This window comes from Xenopus laevis, chromosome 5L (assembly GCF_017654675.1).
Source record: "Xenopus laevis strain J_2021 chromosome 5L, Xenopus_laevis_v10.1, whole genome shotgun sequence".
Classification (NCBI taxonomy): domain Eukaryota; kingdom Metazoa; phylum Chordata; class Amphibia; order Anura; family Pipidae; genus Xenopus; species Xenopus laevis.
The window spans coordinates 131009561-131030018 of NC_054379.1; the positions used below are offsets into that span (position 1 = coordinate 131009561).

Sequence of the window (20458 nt, forward strand, 5' to 3'; positions counted from 1 at the left end):
ATAGTAAGGAGAGATGGCGTCTAAAATTGCTTTGGGACTGTGACTAAAGAATAGCAGGCACAGTTTGGCAAGGTAGAGAGAACAATAGTTAAAAAATAGATTTGCTTCTTTTGCCCCAAGCTCTAGGTAAACATACAATATTACTTCCTCGACATTAGAAAACCTAAGGTATCATAACTAGAAATCAATGCTTATATACAGTATCTAATAAAAATGAAGCTGCAGAAGAAGTTCTAAAAGTTGGCCCTCAGCTATTCCACCGTCTGCTGTGCCCAGGAAATCCTGCCAGACAGACACTATTTGCAAATGGCTTGGAATTCTGGGTCTCTGCCATAAAAAATAATTGAAAAAAAAGCAGGCTCTGCTTTTAAGAAACAGTTTGCCCAAACTGCGCCCAACCCAAAATAAAGAATCTGTGTCTGCCTGAGTTGGCTGGTAATTGACCTCACATTTTTCAGGCCAAAATTTAAAACACCTGGCTTAGAAATACAGACACGTACTCTGCTTGAAATACCATAAATACAGGCATGTCAGACTTTTAGTCCAGCTGTTGTGAACTACAGCTCCCAGAATCCTTAGCCAGCAGCAACAAAAGAAATACACTATAATTCTTAATTAGCACGTTTGTAGCTATGCAGTCCCCCCCTTTCTCTCGTCAAAGGGCAGAAAAAGTAGGCATGCAGGGGCATGCAGACTGTAAGCTTCACATGGGCCATGACAAATGGAAGCGATCAACAATTTCTGTAAAGAGTTGTACAGGTATGGGACCTGTTATCCAGAATGCTTGGGACCTGGGGTTTTCCGGAAAACGGATCTTTCCGTAATTTGGGTCTCCATGCCTTAAGTCTACTAGAAATTCATTTAAACATTAAATAAACCCAATAGGCTGGTTTTGCTTCCAATAAGGAGTAATTCTATCTTAGTTGGGATCAAGTACAAGCTACTGTTTTATTATTACAGAGAAAAAGGAAATCCTTTTTAAAAATTTGGATTATTTGGATAAAATGGATTCTATGGGAGACAGCCATTCCGTAATCCGGAGCTTTCTGGATATCTGGTTCCTGGATAAGGGATCCTATACCTGTACAAAAATGCCATGTCATAAATGGAAGGTGTGGCACGGGCGAATATTGCTTAAAAAACAAAAACATTTCTGGTTGTTAAAACCACAGGCAGGGCCACCAGACAGATTTATTATTTACAAAACTTTAATGGGTCCCACTTTAGGGGAGCAGGTGCTGCTCTTACAACCTTGGAAGACAAAGTTCAAAAGGATGCTTTTGCAGTATGGTCTCTTTACTAGCTCATCTTACTCCATGTTTCTGTGGCACATAAAAATTAACACATGATGTTGTAAAACAACCTGATCTGTTTTCCAGGTTTTCATGAGCATGCATTTTTAGTACAGGGAGAATTTTAAAAAGACAAGCACAGGATGGCTCCACCTGAAAGGAGAACTATCACGAACATTTATTTAAAAAAATTAATTTAATATAAGCTTCATCATACTGAAAAAAGAAACTTTCTTAATACAATCAATTCTGCATAGTTTCTGAAATAATCAAGTTCATCTTCATTCTGTCTTCATGCAGTAGTTGGGTGTCAGATGACTAATCCAATATATTTTATGGGGGGGGGGGCTCCCTTTCCTAGCAGATGTATTAGAGCTCACTCAAATAACTGATTCCAGTACAAACAAAATTGCTGCCTTTTGCACAAATTCTGCATGTAGACAGACATGGTGTCCTTTAAAAAAAAGAGCCCCCCTATAAGATATATTGGATCATTCGTCTGACACCCAACTCCTGAATGAAGACACAATGAGGAGAAACAGATACTGAGAGAGGAATAATGAAGACAAGCTTGATTATTTCAGAAACGGTGCAGAATTTTTTAATTGATTGTATTTAGAAAGTTTCTTATTTCAGTATTTTCATATTTGTGATAGTTCCCCTTTAACAAGGCAATCTTCTCCAACACCTTTAAAGTGCTTGGGCCATCCTAGCGCATGGATAAACAAATCTCTTGTCTGGGGCATGTACAGGCAGTAACAAGAGGTACAAAGTTACTGTTTTGTTTGGAATAAAGTGAATATCCCATGAGAGCATAGGGGTAGTCTAAACACAAGGCGAGATGTTTTTTCAACAGAGCTTATTGCACTTAATTATAAACACGTAGCATTTTATGAAAAAATAAACTACTGTGTTTAAAGAATATGTAGAATATGTAGAATTCCTAAATACATCAAACTAGTGCCTAAATAGTAATTAGGGCGAAGTAGGTATTACAAAAATATTTTTGCACTGATATGGTCCTCACCAACAGTTTCTGGGGGGCCAAAAACTATAACAATAGAAAGGGATCATTGCTGGGCTATTAAGGTCTGCAAGGCTTTTTGGGAATGGGATACAGAACATTTTCACTGTACATTCCAGCTTCCTGTTTTGCAAGGAAAATGAATCAATCCGCTGCTTATTTGAGATAAAACTGGAAAATAATTTAGGAATTATATTGTTTTTTTTCTTTCAGAAGTCAATTTTAAAGAAGACAGAAGAGGAATGAGTCAATATCCTGAGCTAGAGATCACTCTACAGTCTTCCTAGCGTGTTCCCTCTATTCCCTTTTCGGCACAAAACAATCTTTTGTGCACATTTTTTAAAAACTGTGTGCTCTAGTCACAATAAATGCAAAATTTTGTGTTTTCACACAAAATATTTTGCACAAGTGCACAGCTTAAAGGTAACATCCAGTGCAAGAAAAGTCTGTAATAGATAAACTGCAAGGGAATTTTCATACTACATGCTAGGGTTTTAAGGAGAAACAATTTTAATGAAAAATATTTTTACTGCAGCTTATATAGTAGACTAGATTTCTACCACCCAACTGAAAAAAATTGGAGGGTTTTCCATTCACCATTATTGTACAACGTATTCCAACATTTTTGCTATGTAACTGGAAGAACTCAATATCAGACCACAGGTCTTGCACCCCTACATCTCAATATATATATATATATACGCTTACAAAAACAAAAAAATTAATTAAACTAAAATATAAACCAGAGGGCTCATTTACAACCAGGGTTGCTACCTTTTCCTAAAACTTTTACCGGCTGGTGGGTGATGGGAACAAAAGGGGGCAGGCCATGATGTAAAAGGGGGCGTGGTCAGACCACAGCGAAGGCCAGAAGGAGGACAAAAGTTATGTTTGCAGCGGATTGGGGGTGGGACAAGGGGTTTTGTTAAGGGTATTACAAATTTGACGGCAGCTTCATTGCCAGTAAATTTGTAATACCAGCCCCGGCCGGTGATTTACCGGTTTCCCCCCTGCAATGAGCTGTGTGTAAAAACCACTGCCTATTGATGTGGTGAATCCTGAAGCTACCGCCAACTCCTGACCAGGTAGAATCTCCATCAGTTTTTGAAAATATTTGGCACAACTGCACCTGAATTGCAGTCACATGCAGCAGAGAGGAGATTGGCCGGAAAATGCCTGCTTTCATGCATTTTTACCGTCCTTCGCTCTACGTGACTGCAATCAGATCTTATGCAAATCAATGCAGATGGGGCACAGATCGCATTGCTTCTTTCACCCTGAATAAAATTCCCAGGCTGAGAGCAGTAAACCAGTGTTCCGTCTGCCCTTGGCCTTCACATTGACAGGGCTATCTACAGACTATTCAGAGGGAGCCAGCCAGCAGAGCCAGTTTTAACACAAAGCCTTCCAGGGTCCACAGTAGGAAGATATTTTGTGATAAATGACTTGCCTGAAGGATACACAGGCTGGAATTATCTGATAGGATTCCCTCTGCACTGTGGGACGAATCTCACACATCACAAAAGTAGAGAACATAAACAAAAGCAGGTAGAATAGACAAGAAAATCTCAGTACTGAAAGCTGTCAGAGCATCTGGCTTGATTTTGTCTGTCTTTCTAATTGATATATCAGACCTTCAGGGCAGAGATGGAGAAAAGATTGCTTATCTACTCCCGAGGTTGTTTACGTATGTTGGAACATTAACGTCCCTAGAACTTTGAAGTCATTCAGAAGGTATGGTGGGTCAACAAAGAGAATGCCCCACAGACAAACAAATGGGTGGGCCTGTTGAGTCCAAAACACTACCTAAATGTACATATATTCCTGCCTTGAAGGAGAAATGCAAGTGAGGCATAGTCAGTAACTTATTCTCCAACACTTTGTAGGTAGAACATGATTTAGTCTATTAATGAAGGTGCAAAGAAGTTCTGTAGTCCTAAAAGAAAAAAAGAAAGAAAAAAAAAAAAAAGGTGGAAGCCCGTACAGTATCAAATCTAAAAAAAAATTCTTTAGCATACTGACTTCTATTGCAGAGGTTCTCAAACAGTTTTAATAAAGCAATAGATGGAGTGGTGCTTATTTGCTTTCCTACTTTTTCTTCAAATGCCTACCCCAGTGGACATACAGTCATACGTCTAGAAAAATTGCTTACAACCTCGAGCCGACCAGAGAAAACCCATCAGTGATTTTTTCATAGACCTTTTATGTAAACAAAGTGTGTCTGGTCTAAAAAAAAAAAAAAAATTGCAACCTGTAACATTTGCCCATGGGGGTACACAATGTATTTCAGGCCTCAGGATAGGTCAGGATAGTAAAAGTTACAAAAAGTATAGCTTGTCATACCAGCCTGCAGTAAAAAAAATTGCCCTTTTTGAACCCTTCTCCCCCTGTCAAAAAATACATCAATCTAGCTCACTGGGTAAATGCCAGTGTTCCATTGCCCTCAGTGTGTAGCTCAATGTTGGCTAGAAGGAAAAGAGCAACAAATATTGAGCAAGAAAGACAAAATAACATCAATACTTTTGGAGATCGGAGGAGTTCTATGACAGAGGCAAGAGGACACATGCTTAGATGTCATGGTGACGTCTAATCGTATAATATCTATACAGGTGTATACACATACGTACTGTATATATGGAATAAAGCTGAACCACAAATGTCAGTAATTGTTGAGGGATAAGCCACAAGTGTAGCTATTCCTATACATTTTTGGACTCTGCCAGGTGAGGTCATATAATGGAGACATGGGAACCTATGCTATATTAGAAACCAGCGGAGGCATCGACATTTATAGTGAGAGAACAAAAGAGGCAGACATTGGGGTAGTATTATGGCAATGTGGTTTAACAACATCTGGATTGACATAGTTCAGTCAGTACAGGACATGCCCAGAGTAGGAGCTCTGTCCAACTGTCACCCAAGGCAAGATGCCCCACGTTACATTGCCCAAAGCGAACGAAAGCTTTGCTTTGCATTGATATATTCATATTCTCTCTCTCTCTCTCAGCTACCGAGTAAGAAAAATGTCTTCGTTTATAACTAGTTTTCAAGACATGTTAGGGTGCTGTCCACACCTTCCTTTGTGTGGTTCATAAAATTTTATCAAATGCCGCTATTTTTAGTTTTTTAATACACCATTAACTTTATGTGGTGGCATTGTTGTGTAATAATTAGCTCATGAGTTTGATTCCACTCTGACACTATTTGCAAGGAGCGTGTGTTTTCCCTCATCTAGACTTTTATTATTTGCCTTTCCAATAATGTTAAACAAGTAATACTACAGTTTTATTATGCACTAAAATATGCAATGGCAATTCTACTTGATTTTAATTTTAATTTTCATGGGCACTATTTGGCTATGTGGTCAGCAACCTCTGCCCATGTTACCAGCTAATCTTATATACGACATAAGATTTTCCTATAGGTAGAACGAAAACTCAATATAAACCACAATTAAAGGATGTGAATGACACATAAATATGTTTAACTTGTGGTATCCCTTGGCTTTCTTTAGGAGTTGCTCAAAGAGTTGGAAAGCAAGTGTATTCTGGGTAGGGCTACACAGCAACAAAACTCTGTTAAAGTCACAAGTTCAGGCCGCTGAAAGTAAAATAAAAGTAAATTTTATAGGAGAACAGGGAGTGCCCTCCCCGCAACCTATGATGATTCATACAGTGCTTTTGTTGAGTGTGAATGCAAACCCTCTCAGCAAGTAACTGTAAGGGGAAGGTTACGTGTATGTGCCAGTGGGCAGTTCTGGTGAGTCGGCACTTGGAACTGCTTTTCTGTTGCATGCCCCCTCATATTGGAACAAACACTAACTGACCCCAGTTTGCCTTTTTCAGGCTACAGCTTAGAGCAATCCAACCAATAATATATGGTCCAACAATTACTAAAATATTTAATCATTAAAAAGCCCATACATCTGGCAATACTGTTAATACAGCATTAGGGATTGTATAAAACAAACATTCAGAATGACTCCCTTCTAATAAATCTCTGAGAAGAATAAAACGTATTAAGCAGAGCTAGGGCTTTGTAGGTTTCAACTTGGCCAGCATGACATTTCATTCTGCTTTAATTGCTTCCATACAATTTATATCAGCTAGTCACGCAAGGGCTCTTAGTTGTAACACATGCTGTGCAGGAGATGTTCTTGTCCTTTAATAACCTCCAGAAGCGAGCGCAAAGATCTCTGGGTCGGACCCACAAGCCATGAGTGAAACAAACAGGTTTTTTCACTTCATTCAGAATGCATTCTAGCAGGAAGTGAGTCAGGTCTAACCATGAAATTGTCCACAGGCGCTGAATGGAAACGCAATCCAAAGGGAGCCTGTAATAAAATGCAATATTACTGAACTCATTTCCATTCAGAAACCATGCGGCACCCTTTCATTACCAGGCCACAGACAGTCCCACAGCTACAGTCTTCAGTCTGATTTTCAGGTCTTTACTCGACAGCATATACTTCCTGTATTGTTCCTGCTCAACACAAGAGCATACATTCATACATGTCCATGCCACAAACAATAAAGGCATACTAACCTACAGTTTTACCTTTCACTTATCCTAAATGACACATTAAATGACCTGCATGATGCACCCTAGGTACTTGCATACAGCTAGGAATATATGTCAGGCCAGCAGGGCTAGAGTAAATGCTTGGGCTCTTACTCGTTGGCGCAGACGAGGCGCAGTTAAGCACAGAATTATACAGCTGTAGCCCAATGCCACAAATTGGTGAAATTCATCCGGCTGAAAATACGCAGGCCGAGAATCAGCCCTAATGTCCGCCTGCTGGCATTAGTCTACTGTACTGCCTGCCCCCCAAACAACCACATCCACCTGGTTGCAGATTTTAGCAAACAAAAAATTAATCAACACAGGTTTGACAAATCTGTTTTAAAAGTTTAATGGTGCTGCTGTCTGGTGTCCTTGCTTTGGACTATCGCAACACTAACCTACAAATGGTGAGTTATTTTGTAAATATGATTGTATTTATTACTTTTGTGAATTTTAAGCCTTTAATGACATTTCACCTGAAACTATTCATAAGGCTTTCATAAGTAAAAGTGCTCTGGTGAAGACTGCTATTAGCATCATATTGCAGGAAATTGTTCTGCACTACAACTGAAAAACTAACCCAGCAAGTCCGATTACATTTTTTTTATGCAAGAACTTCCTATGAATGAGAAAAAGAGAACATATACAAAAAACTAAAATTTCAGATGGAGGACATTCTGTTAGGACTACACACACACACAGACTAAGAAGAAACCATTATAGTCAGCCTTTGAGTACCCATCAACTTAGATTGGGAAAGTCTTTTAACCACATCCTCATCTTGTACAACATTAAAACGACAGATTCTGGGACTGAAGGTCCCCATAGATGCAAAGATTTTTCTTCCAATCAACCAATCCGTCAAATTATCGTGAGGTTGTATGATTTTTCGTCCAACACCTGTCAGAAAATTGATCGGCCAGGTTAAAAAAATTTCATCAGTCACAGTGAAATCTATCTATGTTTGAAGGGCCACGCAGGCAGCTACCCTCAGTTTTCCTGGCTTCAAGTAGACCAGGGATCCCCAACCTTTTTTACCCATGAGCCACATTCAAATGTAAAAACAGTTGGGGAGCAACACAAGCATAAAAAAGTCCCTTGGGGTGCCAAATAAGGGCTGTGATTGGCTATTTGGTAGCTCCTATATGGACTGGCAGCCTACAGGAGGCTTTACTTGGCAATATACTTAGTTTTTATGCAATTAAAACTTACTTCCAAGCCTGGAATTCAAAAATAATCACCTACTTTGAGGACACTGGGAGCAACATCCAAGGGGTTGGAGAGCAACATGTTGCTCACAAGCTACTGGTTGGGGATCACTGAACTAGACAATATCGCTTGAAATGGTCTTTTTAGTTGATGGACAAATTGTACATTTAGACTATCATTTCAAGATAAGCTTGGTCTCACGATAACGAAAAGATCTTTTAAAAATCTTTACATCAGCTTTACTGTTCCTCTGCTTTTCAAGTCTGGCAGTGCAGACATTCTCTGAAAGCAGAGGGTCTCCCAAAATATATATATATTTTATGCTGGTTTTGGCCAGTTCCCAGCTGAAATAGTTGAATAAGCTCAAATCAAATAGGTAGGGATTTTTCCCTTTAAAAAGGCATGCTGTCCCCATCCAACTTGCCTCTAAAGCACAAGACACACACTGTTGTGTCAAGCATTTATCTAGGACTCTAAGTTCAGCAGCTGGAATCAGGTTACAACATGTTAACACAGACAGTGTTCAGTCGTCTTTATGTAGCACACTTACACTCGTGACCAGAATAGAACTCCTGAGGTGATATACAGTATGGTATTAGAGAAGCTCCAACTCCAAGGCTATTCCCTACAGTCACCCCGACAGGCTAAAAAAACTGGCTCAGTAGAATCACATTTAGAAAAAATACGTTTATTTTCACCAGGCTGAAGTTATTAATAAATGAGGGTTGTATATTTAGACACGTAAACCCAGAAGGATTACTGATGAGTTTTTAAAGAAATTGTGTACTGCTACAAATGACTTATTTTCCACCAAAACAACCCTGACCTCATTCACACCTTCATGGATCAAATAGGGTGAAAGGTGGCCAAGAGACCATACATGCCCTGTGGACATGTAAAATGGACATTTACAGTGAAACTGTAGTTTACCTAATAGCTTTTAATTTTCGATGCATTAGACAGTGAAAATGAAGAAAATAACCCTGCAACTCTTTTTATTCTTATGTTTTTATGTTAAGTAACTGGATACAGATATATTATTTAACAATTTTGGAGTGAATGTTGGCATGTAGAAGGCACAGACAGAAGAACAGTTGCCTTAAGTCTTCTTCTGTGGATGGATGCTAACAATATGTATTTAATTTTTGTATTTACACTTACCAGAAGGACGTTGCCTTTTGCAAATATTGTGGCATTGTCAACAGACAACAATCAAAAAGGATGAAACAGTTTGTGAGGAATGTCTCACCTGAGGAACAATATGATAGGAGGCTCTGTGTGCAAAAAATACTATGCCTGTATACTTACATACTCTATTAGGTATGGAAACTATAAAACTGTTTTAAGTAGAGGGTCACTGCTTGTGCTTTAAGCAGGTCACACTTGTTCCAATTATAAGTGCTGTGATATTATAGATACTGCATTGTTCAGGAGTCAGACAGGTCTGAACATTTCATCTGCCAATGCATCAAGCAAGTTGCATCAGCAGTTGAGGAAGGGAAGAAGAGTTGCAGCAATCAGGAAGTGCAGCAAACAGGAGGTGGAGCAAACAGTCCAAACCCCCAAGGGGCTGATCAGTCCAAGAGTGTACTTGATTGGCCCATGCATGGTCTCTTCGAGGCACAGTGTTTCTCATTGATCTGAGGCACCCGGATGAAGTGGGCCCACTAGGAAGCTCAATTAGAATGAAATCGGAGGATGAATGCTTATATATTCTTTTATATCGCTTAAAGAGGGTGCTAACAAAATGTTTAACTACAAAGGAAAGGGAGTTTCAGAATATTTGCCACATTTTAGTATGAGATGCTGATACAGGCAGATAGGGGTGTTTTGGTTGCCACTCTTTCACAGCAGCAGTAAGAGGGCAGTATGGGTATTAGCTTAAAGACATACAACTTATTTGCTACACTTTGTGCTCATTGCTATGCTAGTATTCAGTCTCACTGCCCTAAGTGCTAGGTCTATGTCTACAATGTAGACTGTAGGTTAACACCCAATATGATTTCCAGGAAAACCGAGAACTAGGAACTTAATTTCTAAATGCCACACAAACAGCTTTTTGAAATTACCTGTGAATGTCCTGCCAACCTCTAACAGTGAATGCCAGTATCATGCTGTCCTCTGTAGCTATGGAATGCTCTCCTTTTTGCAATGTTAAACATAATCTGAGTTAATAATCACAAGTAACTCAATAATTGTTAAAATGTAAGCAAGAGACAAATACCATGAACAATGGGTGCTCTATCAGTGTTTCAGACTATGCATTTCAGTCATGGGTCGAAATTTCCAGTACAGGTATGGGACCTGTTATTCAGTAATTTGGGTCTTCATGTCTTAAGTCTACTAGAAATTAATTTAAACATTAAATAAACCCAATAGGCTGGTTTTGCTTCCAATAAGCATTAATGATATCTTAGTTTGGATCAAGTACAAGCTACTGTTTTATTATTACGGAGAAAAAGGAAATCATTTTTAAAAATCTGGATTATTTGGATAAAATGGAGTCTATGGGAGACAGCCATTCTGTAATTCAGAGCTTTCTGGATATCGTGTTTCCGGATAAGGGATCCTATACCTGTATTTGTAAAACCCTTTATACATAGTTTTTGTCATTTCACTCGAGTTTTTTTTTTATTGCAACTCCTGCCTGTTGTCTCTGTATAGGATTTCAAAACAACTTCCTAGCACTGTCCAAAAAACAGCTAGAGTGGCAATGCATAAACAGCTAGTGATCCTTATGTATTAGATACCAGGACTCATTTACTATAAGTAGACACAGGAAGACAATCCCTTGCAAGTATGCATGTCCCAAAAAGTCATAGATTAGATTTCTTGCACTTTTCAACAGTGCTCTTGACTATTCAGTCCATTAATGTGAATGATTTGTAAGGCACAAAATGCAGAAAACAGGAGCCCTGTAGCTTTCACCTGCCATTGAACAGGTGTAAATCAGCTGCACCAATGGTCCTACCCTGGTAGTGTACATTAAAGGAGAACTTCCCTCACCAAATAATTAGTGTAGACATGTAAAACTATAGGGCTCATTTACAACTGCAAGGAGCAACTTGCACTTTTGCCTGCCGTTATTTGCGTGTTAAACCCCATTAATTAAAGGTACTTGGTTCAAAATGCTCTCTTAGCACTTCCATATAGTTGTGCTGGGTCCCACTCAGTCCATCCTGCCTTCTGTTATGAATCGAGTGCTGCTGCACTTACTGATGCAGGGGAACCCTGGAGCTACTGCCTGGTCAAGAGATGACGGTAGCTCCAGTTTTCCCTTCGTGTAAATAGGTGCCTAGTCACTGGCTTGCTAAAAATGGCCAAACAAGATCAAAGATGGGCAACTATCAAAGGGTATACTAATTCTTCCAGAATACTGTACCTACTAGACTGCGCGGGTTTATATACAAATAAAAGGTACCGATTGCTTCATCTCATATGTGGCTGTTGTACTTGTTAAGGGCTTCATGGATTACATATTTCAGGTGCCTTCTCCCTAAATTTCATATGCAATAGCTGCTGGTTTTTCCTCACTTCAGGGTCACAATGAAAATTTAGGATCGGTTCACCATTCATGTGTTTTGTATAAAGCAAAGTATTTATACGTCATTCTCGTCCCTTTTTTATTTTCATCTCATACTTTGCAGCATTTTTCATTTGATTACAATGGTGACACCCCTTTGTGAGTAGAACCACTTCTTTGCAGGCAGATTCTGACCTTTTTTTTGTCCCTATAAAAAAAATTTCTTTGGACAAGTTTTTTTTTTGCAACAATAGGCTGAAAGAAAATGTAAAGGTCAGAATAGGTTTCTAATACTTGGTGTTTTGTTTAGATTTTTTTAAGCGCAGTTATCAGAAGAACACACTTTTTTAATAATAAGATTTTTAAAACAAAAAGTCATTCGCAGTTAGGTTGCTATATCTTAATTTGTTTAAATAATGGCTGCTTTTGTCTTTCCTTTAAATAGGACTGTCGCACTTGTGGCCAACTCTGCGCCATGAGGCAGTATTAGATTTAGGCTTACATATAAATAGATTTGAAATACAAAACGATACAAGTGTGCAGAAAGTGTTGATATAATAATACATGAATATTATACATGTGTTGCTGCACTAATTACTGAAATAGACACAAAGTTCTTCAATGTCATTAAAGGAGTAGTCCACCATTCAAACACTTATTTTCAGTTTGTTTGCAAAACATACGCTACAAATGACTGATTTCAATTGCTTTCTATTTTATAACCATTTAAAATGTAATCTGTTTCATTTTCTTCCCAGCATCAGTTCAGTGTGGCAGCTTTCTAAACTGTTAAACTGTATTATATTAACCAATACATTTCTCAGAAGCATCAGAGGAATGTCAGAAATGGATGTATTAACAGCTGACTTTAGTGAAGCTCAGCGAGCATGTTCAGTAGGTGCTGAAACGGCTGCCGTTAGGAAATGTATGAATGAATGAATGTATCCATACCTTAACAATTTAAACATTTGGCAAATGTTTCCATTGCTGAACGCTCCTTGGAAACATGAGTGGGTGGGAAATTAAATTTTAAACATAAATTAAAAATAAGGGTCAATATACTGTATAGAATTATTAAAGAAGATATTATTATTTGTTCTGATTGCAAACACATGAACTGAAAGAAAAAAATTGCAAAGTATACCTTTAAGCCCTTACAGAAGTAAAGTAGTGATAACGTCTGCAAGAGAAACAAATTGAACTTTGGATGATTCATTAGCCCCTGTGCCTTCTTGTTGGGTTGGTGGGGCAGCACCTGCTCCAAGCAGAGCTATTCCATTGAATTCCCCTGATCTACACTTCAAACACAAGACTGCACTTCAGAAAAGCTTTAGCAACTGTGCCGGGCAGATGTCCCCAGTCTCTGATGGGAATCAAGTAATTATAGAGGGCTCACACTGGGACACTTGCTTTACCCTCCATGCTTTTCAGCTCAGCTTATTCTGGGTCATATAATAGGACCTTAAAATGACTTAATGCTGCACATATAAATAAAACATCAGACTGCAACTGCCTATGTATGCATCTGAGGCTAACGTCTTACTTGATGTCAATAGCTGCTGATTTTACCAATGCACATGGTAAATTAAGGAATGTTGGTCTGGAACATAGTATTTGTACCTGGATAGAGAACTGGCTAAAAGACAGACTACAAAGAGTGGTGATATATGGTACATTTTCTAATTGGACCAGTGTTGTTAGTGGAGTACCGCATGGTTCTGTACTAGGTTCCTTGCTTTTCAACTTGTTTGTTATGACCTGGAGATGGGCATTGAAAGTGTATGGGTCAATCTCCTTTTGCAATCATCTCTGTGTGCCGGTTCCTCAATTGTTTGTTTCCTGTACATTATCCACAAACCTATTATTTAGCAAGCTCCGAATTACCGGAAAGGCCATCACCCACTGAATTAATTTTTAAGCAAATAATTCCAACTTTTAAAAACTCTTTATCTCCGAAATAATAAACAGTACCTTGCACTTGATGGTAGCTAATCTGCATGAGACCATATTGGTGGCAAAACATCCTACTATTAAATGTTTTTAGCCAATTTAAGGTATGGTGATGGAAATATCTTGTATATAGAAAACTCCAGGTCCCAAGCATTCTAGATTATAGATCCATTCAGCCCATTGCAGACACACCCATGCATCTGAGAATGCCACACCGTTCAAAGGGTGCACAAAAGGAAAACAAATCAGCTGCTCCTAGAATGCATGCCTTTGCAGTTGTCAGACCAGGATTAGAATGCCTGCTAGGCTAAAGCCACAGCACTCTTTGCTGGTTGAAATTTCCAAATGCCAATAAGTGGTATACAAGATATGATAGCCATGCTAAATAAATGCTAAGCACTGCGCCTATGTTATAATCTGAAGGAGGAAGTACTCCATTCAGAAGCATAGTTTAATTTCTCATATTTTTCTTATACAGAGAGATAAAGTGCTTCGTTTATTGGATACTATTTGTAGTCATACACGCAGAGGTGCCATATTATCCCAGGAAATAGGTGTGCCAGGTCTGATACAATAGGTGGGTGACTGTCCACAAGAGACGTTACATTGATAGTTCAATTTGACCTGGTACCTAGCATGGGACTAACATGGAGAGATGATAAATTATGTATGGAGAAGGCCAAAGCTGCTATATGTGGTAATGAACGGAACAACATCCATCAGTGCTAAAGTTATAAGCTTGAATGTCTCTAGAGACTGGTCCTGTCAAGTGACAAAACACTAATAAATACTAATAAACAGATTATTCTGTTTTTAAGTACATAAAACTGCTTACATCGACCCTATACCATAACAACCAATCACTAGGAGGCGTTTTTTTAACTGATCAGTGAAACTTTCCCTTAAGCCCACATTCATCTCAGCGGTCTTTGTGAACTGGAAAGTGTCACTTTAAATCATGTTTGACTTCATCATAATGTGAGTGACTTAATGTACGAGACTGTTGCAGAAAAACGCACAATTTAAATTCTGTTTCCATTCTAACACGGCACCAAGCTACTGATGGCTGAGGTTGTGGGAATTTCCCAAGAGGACACAGAATTCATTCATATTTACAAAATGGCTAGATTTTTTTTTCCAAATCAAATCTCTAATTAAATGCGATATCAAATCTCCCCATTTATTTAAATGCGACTGGCCAACAATCATGCAGAGTACAGCCTTTTAAATCTATGGGAAGTCATCTGCAAGCATTTTGTCACCATCCCATGAATTTCCAGTCGGTCACTCTAGCTGCTACTGTACTACATTTGCCACTTTGCCAGTCACTGGCTGCCGTTGGGATGCTGAATGTTGCAGTTTAAACACCGGAGTCACAGGCTAAAGATCACATTGTGTTCCTTATGTAATGTTGTCCCTCTGCTTCCCTGAAATACACTCCCTGCAACGTCCTCTCACACCAACCTCCCCCTCTCCGTGGCCTTTCCAGCTGCATCCCATTTTCAAGCAGTACACAATATTTCTGTGGTATGCACGACTGGCCAAGGCTTTCACAAAAACATGTTCAGCCATCTGCACTTTTCATACAAGCAGCACAGTCTACTTACAGTCTGCATGCTCCTGCGCATGCTCCTTTCATTGCAAAATGCCTGCTGCAACTGTCCCAAGCTTATTGGATTGTCTACTTTTCCCCCAAAGAATGACTGAACAACAAAATGGTTAAAACTGCCAATTCTCATTCTAATCAAGGCAACTGTAACACTGTTAGAAGATAAAACGGGCCCTAAAAATGTGGCCCTCAAGAGACTGTCAAGAGACTGCCTAATGGCAGCAGCATACAAGTAGATCGCAAGCTGCGTATTTGGGGGCCAGTAAAAGATGTAGCAGACAAAATGCCAATTTCTATCTGTGTGTCATTGCCCTTAAGGTGGCCATACACGGGCAGATAAAGTTGCCGATATCGGTCGTTTGGACCAATTTGACAGCTTATCTGCCCGTGTATGGGGGCTTCCCGAACGATATCTGGCCACGATATCGATCGGAAAGGTTTGATTTTTAACCAACCGACCCGTCGGAGCCCCTTGGCGTATCGTAATTCAAACGTTCGGCCATACGTTCGAATTACCCCGGATATAGCCATGCCGTTAGTGGCATATCGGGGAAAGATCCGCTCGTTTGGCGATGTCGCCAAACGAGCGGATCTTTGAGTCTATGGCCAGCTTAAGAAACTAGGATGATATATCTTTTGTATGCAAGTTAAGTTGCAATGAATGCATTTGCACTTAAACAATCCCACCAAAGCTGAGTCAATGGGGGTTGCACAATAAATACTTGTTGATAACAATACAAGTTTGTAGTCACACTCTGGGAAATGCTATCCTACTTTAGGGTAAGGGTATGTGAGTGCCATCCCGCTGCCGATTTTTCATTATAGCCGGTGGGAAGGTAGGGGAAGGCAGTTCGGGGAGATTGTTGCCCCGAAGAAGAGTCGATTTGTTTCCAGGGCGACTAATCTCCCCAAATCTGACCGTGTGCCCTTACCCTTAACAGAAGTGAGCAGAGGATATTCATTTGAAAGCCTGTTTTGATATACCAGGAACAATGCAACATTTAGGCACCTCTGTCTAGTATAACGGGGTAGGGAAGTCTCTTACCACATACTGTAGAAGTTAGAATTTCTTAGGCCATAGATAATAATGCACATTTAGACTTTGCCAGTGCCAATATCAATGTGCTGCTTTCTTCTATTTACAGGTGGGGAGTGGGGGGAAGGAATGTTTGAAGTGTCAGAGGTTAAAGAAATCCTTCACAAATCTACAGTGCAGTGGAGTGTTTGCTGTTGTAAAGTGATACCCACTGCACTCATATCTGACGAATTGTAGGCTGCCTCACCTCCCCACAAGTTTACTTTTCCTGCTGCTTCATATAAACACTGACAGGCAGTGCTAGGAGAAAGAGAACGCTCTTCTTTACACAGTAATATAGTAGGAATGCCCACACTGTGTCAGGCAGGGAATTTTGAGGGGACTCTAGCCATGGTCTTTCAAACTGCAGCTTAAGAGGGGGATTGGGGCTTTTAGCGTGCATAATAAGGAGGGACAGATATGCAGTAAACCATTTCCTCTCTTCTAGACAGTAGTATAACTAGAACTTACAGGGGCCCATAGATAAATATTTTTAGAGGACCGTAATTACCAAAAAATGGATTCTGTCACATTTTTTAAGGTGTAGTTTTTATTTCTAAATTACACTGTTTACGCTGCAAATAATTCAGTCTACCGTGGAGCTGTTTTCTGGTTCTTTCCCTGCTACTGATGGGCTGCTGGGGGAGAAATCACTCCAACTTGCAGTGCAGCATTAAAGAGTGAATGAAGTTTATCAGAGCACAAGTCACATGACTGGGGCACCTGAGAAACTACAATATGTCTAGCCCCATGTCAGATTTCAAAATTAAATATAAAAATAAAATCTGTTTGCTCTTTTAAAAAATGGATTTCAGTGCAGAAGTATGCTAGAGCAGCACTATTAACTGATGCATTTTGAAAAAAAAAAACAGAAATTCCTATCACATTATCTCTTTAAAGAGTTTACACAGTTCAATTATACCTCTAGACCCTCCAGCAAGCCTAGGTCTGGTATGTTTCATTTGTCTATAAAACAAACCAGGTGCCATCAGCCTTATCCTGCATGTGCCACCAGCAATGCCCTCATATTTCTTCCATGCAGGCTCACAAACACTTGAAAGGTTAATGCAGTAAGCAAATGTAGGCTGCAATAAGCCAGAGGCCTAGAACCCAACAATCGGATCATAAAAGGTGGACCGAGGACCGCAGTCTTACACCTGGCCAATCGACATCTAGCAGACTTTCAGCCAGATATCGATGGGGGAAGCCCGTCGGAGGGCCCCATACACTGGGCAATAAACTGCCTACTTAATCTGTTGACAGCTTAGATCTGCCCGCGTATGGGGGCTTTAGTAGAACCTGCCAAAAAATGTCTATGATAATACCTGTCATAGAGAAGGCCACTTAATAAATATTCATTAAAAAATACACCCAGATCTATAGTGGTTAAAGCACATTTACACGCACACAATCAGCACACGATACACCCCCTTCCATCTACCTTTCCAACTTGGATCTTCCGATCCCTGAATGGTTTGACATGGCAACATGGAAACTGAAGTATCCAGACCTAAGTCTAGACTTGGTTCTGCATAACATGCTGAAATAATCTCCACTTCCCACTTCATCCTCTTCCAGTAAAATCCTGGCCCAAACTCCGCCAACTTCTCAGAAACACATGAGAGGAGATCTAGTTACTGCAGACACATTCACCAGCAGTGATCTAAGTCTCTTATCCTGACATGGCACTGCATCAAGGCCTGTCGTAAGTATAGAGATGGATGGGGAAGCTTCCCCCCAACGTCCATAGGAATAAAGTGTCCCTCAATCACTTTCCTGTCCATCATTCCTCTAAGTTGTATTCTTAGATCCAAGCACCATGTTACAAGCACTACTAGGCAGCTTCGCTATTTACATTAACACCCAGGTGTCTATTACGTCTCCAGGTACCTCTGAGTATCTGAGATGCTGGAGTTTCCAACTCCACCTTCACAAAATAAGCAACCATATTACATAAAAGACATTTCATGGATAAAAGAAGGGTTTAAGGGTCACCTTCACATTAACTTTCAGTATCTTATAGAATGGCCAATATTAAGCAACTTTACAATTGGTCTTCATTATTTATTCGCTATAGTTTTTGAATTATTTGCCTCTGTCTTGTGTATCTTTCCAGCTTTCAAATGGGGGTCACTGACACCATCTAAAAAACAAATACTCTGTATGTCTTCAAATGTATTGTTAGAACTACTTTTTATTACTCATCTCTTTCTATTCAGACCTCTCCTATTTACTTTCCAGTCAAATTCAAATCAATGCATGGTTGCTAGAGTAATTTGGACCCTAGCAACCAGATTGCTGAAACTGCAAACTGAAGAGCTGCTGAATAAAAAGTTAAATAACAAAAAACCACAAATAATAAACAATGAAAACAAATGCAAATTCTCACTACATCACACTAAAAGGTATATTCAAAATATTGGATTTGGTGCATCCCTATTTATAATGTCACCGGTAGTACATGGGGTCCGGGTGCTCATGCCCCACACTTACAGGTGGAGGTATCCAACCAAAGGAGAAAAAGGCAGGCACTCAAAGCCAAAGCCTATGATTAAGTGTTTGTGAACACGAAACGCGTAAGGCTATAGATACAATAAATAATTTTTTCACTTTGAAAACCTTTGCCTGGTGGAAGTTTGCCTTTTTCGAGTGCCTCAAAAGGGATTTGCGGCTTTACCTGCGGGAATAACTAAAAATACACTCTTTTAATCTAAGAAGGTGTTAATACAAGTGTCACTGAGGTAAGAGCTTTGAAAACTTTTTGAGCTCACCCTGAAATACTTTTGACCCGGGTGTACGAAACCCCAGGTCCGGCACTTGTGTTAAAGCCCATTTATCACCTTTTCTTAAGCTTATAAGGAAAAGCACTCACCATGAATGTAGAGTGGCCCGGGTGCATCGCCCCAAACCCGTAGCAGGGCTGAGTGATGAATCGAAGAAAAACCAGCAAGCACTCCTGGAACCACTCGTGTGTTAAAAAACAGCTTTATTTCAGTAGGTTTGTATGCTTTTTAACGTACTGAAATAAAGCTGTCTTTTAACAAACGAGTGTTTCCAGGAGTGGTGCCTGCTTTAAAAGAAATTTTGGTTGTCAGCTCCTTATGTTGAGGGCTCAGGGCGGTGCACCCAAACATGGCGAGTTGTTATTTTACTAACTTGGCGACCCCCTGCCTCATTCATTGTATAAGGCACTCACAGATCCCACAAACAAGCTTGTAAAAAACTGACAATTTTATGGTAGAGCACAAGATAAAACATAGCCTTACGCGTTTCATGCCTGTAGGCACTTAATCATAAGTATATGTCAGTGTACAAGATAGTGAGTGCACAGGTGAAGCTCCCCTAGATGGCAGCAGTATGAAGTACACCCGGTGTGGCCCCTGACTTACTTGAGGAAGTATCTCTGCCCTGTATGTGTGAATGCCATTTCCCACCCCGGCGGCAGGGGGAGCTCGTCGGTCACATCGTAAGACTGCTGGCGCAGGTGAGCGTGGAGCTGAGCGGTGCTGGGGGCAGTCCCTAGTTGTAAAGAGGCAGGGGACGAGTTGGATCGTATGTGAAAGTTCAGTCTGGGGGGATGGCTCCCCGAGTCTGTGCTCGACCCCGAATCGGGCTCCATGAAGAAAGACTCCGGGAGAATTTTCTTCCTCCAAGAACTTGGCTTGGGGTTCATGACGGAATTAAAGAGCGCCTCGAGGTCCGTGTCCTGGTCCTGCGTGACATGGATAACTTGCTGCCCGGGAGGTGGGAGACGTGGGCTCGGATTCATCTCTGCAGCAGCAGCCGCTCCCTGGTACAACAGCTACTTCCCAAGGCAGCCCGACAACTGACACTGAGCCTCGTTTCCGAATCAGAACTGCAGTAAAGATCCAGCGGAGGAAGAAGAAGTAGAAGAGGTTCTGTTTCCAGCAGGAATAAACAGCGAGACGACGGGGCAGAAGAATCCGCGCTGCGATGAGTGCGAGCCTGCCCGTGACGTCACGCGGAGAAAAAGTTTCTCTGGTGTCCCTCTGAGTCGGGCTCGGCCCTCAGGAATGACGGGAGGACCAATCAGAACGCTGCGTGGGACGGGTTCACGCCCAGGGATGGTGCCCTCGCGATCGCTCTGTCCCAAACAGAGTAAAGAAAAAATGTCAACTCACGGCGCAGAGAAAGGCGTCTCTGGGCACAACCCTCCGCTGAATTATACATGAGCCGCTGCAATGTGTGCGTG

The 20458-nt window shown here is 40.4% G+C and overlaps 1 protein-coding gene across 1 annotated transcript in view; it reads right to left on the bottom strand.

Moving 5' to 3' along the window:
- wwtr1.L (WW domain containing transcription regulator 1 L homeolog) overlaps positions 1-20063 on the bottom strand; it is a 60031-nt gene extending 39968 nt beyond the window's left edge. The window contains 1 exon segment of the mRNA NM_001095377.1: positions 19635-20063. Coding sequence (NP_001088846.1) covers positions 19635-20014 — 380 coding nt within the window. The 5' untranslated portion in view covers positions 20015-20063.
- Positions 20064-20458: the final 395 nt, after the last annotated feature.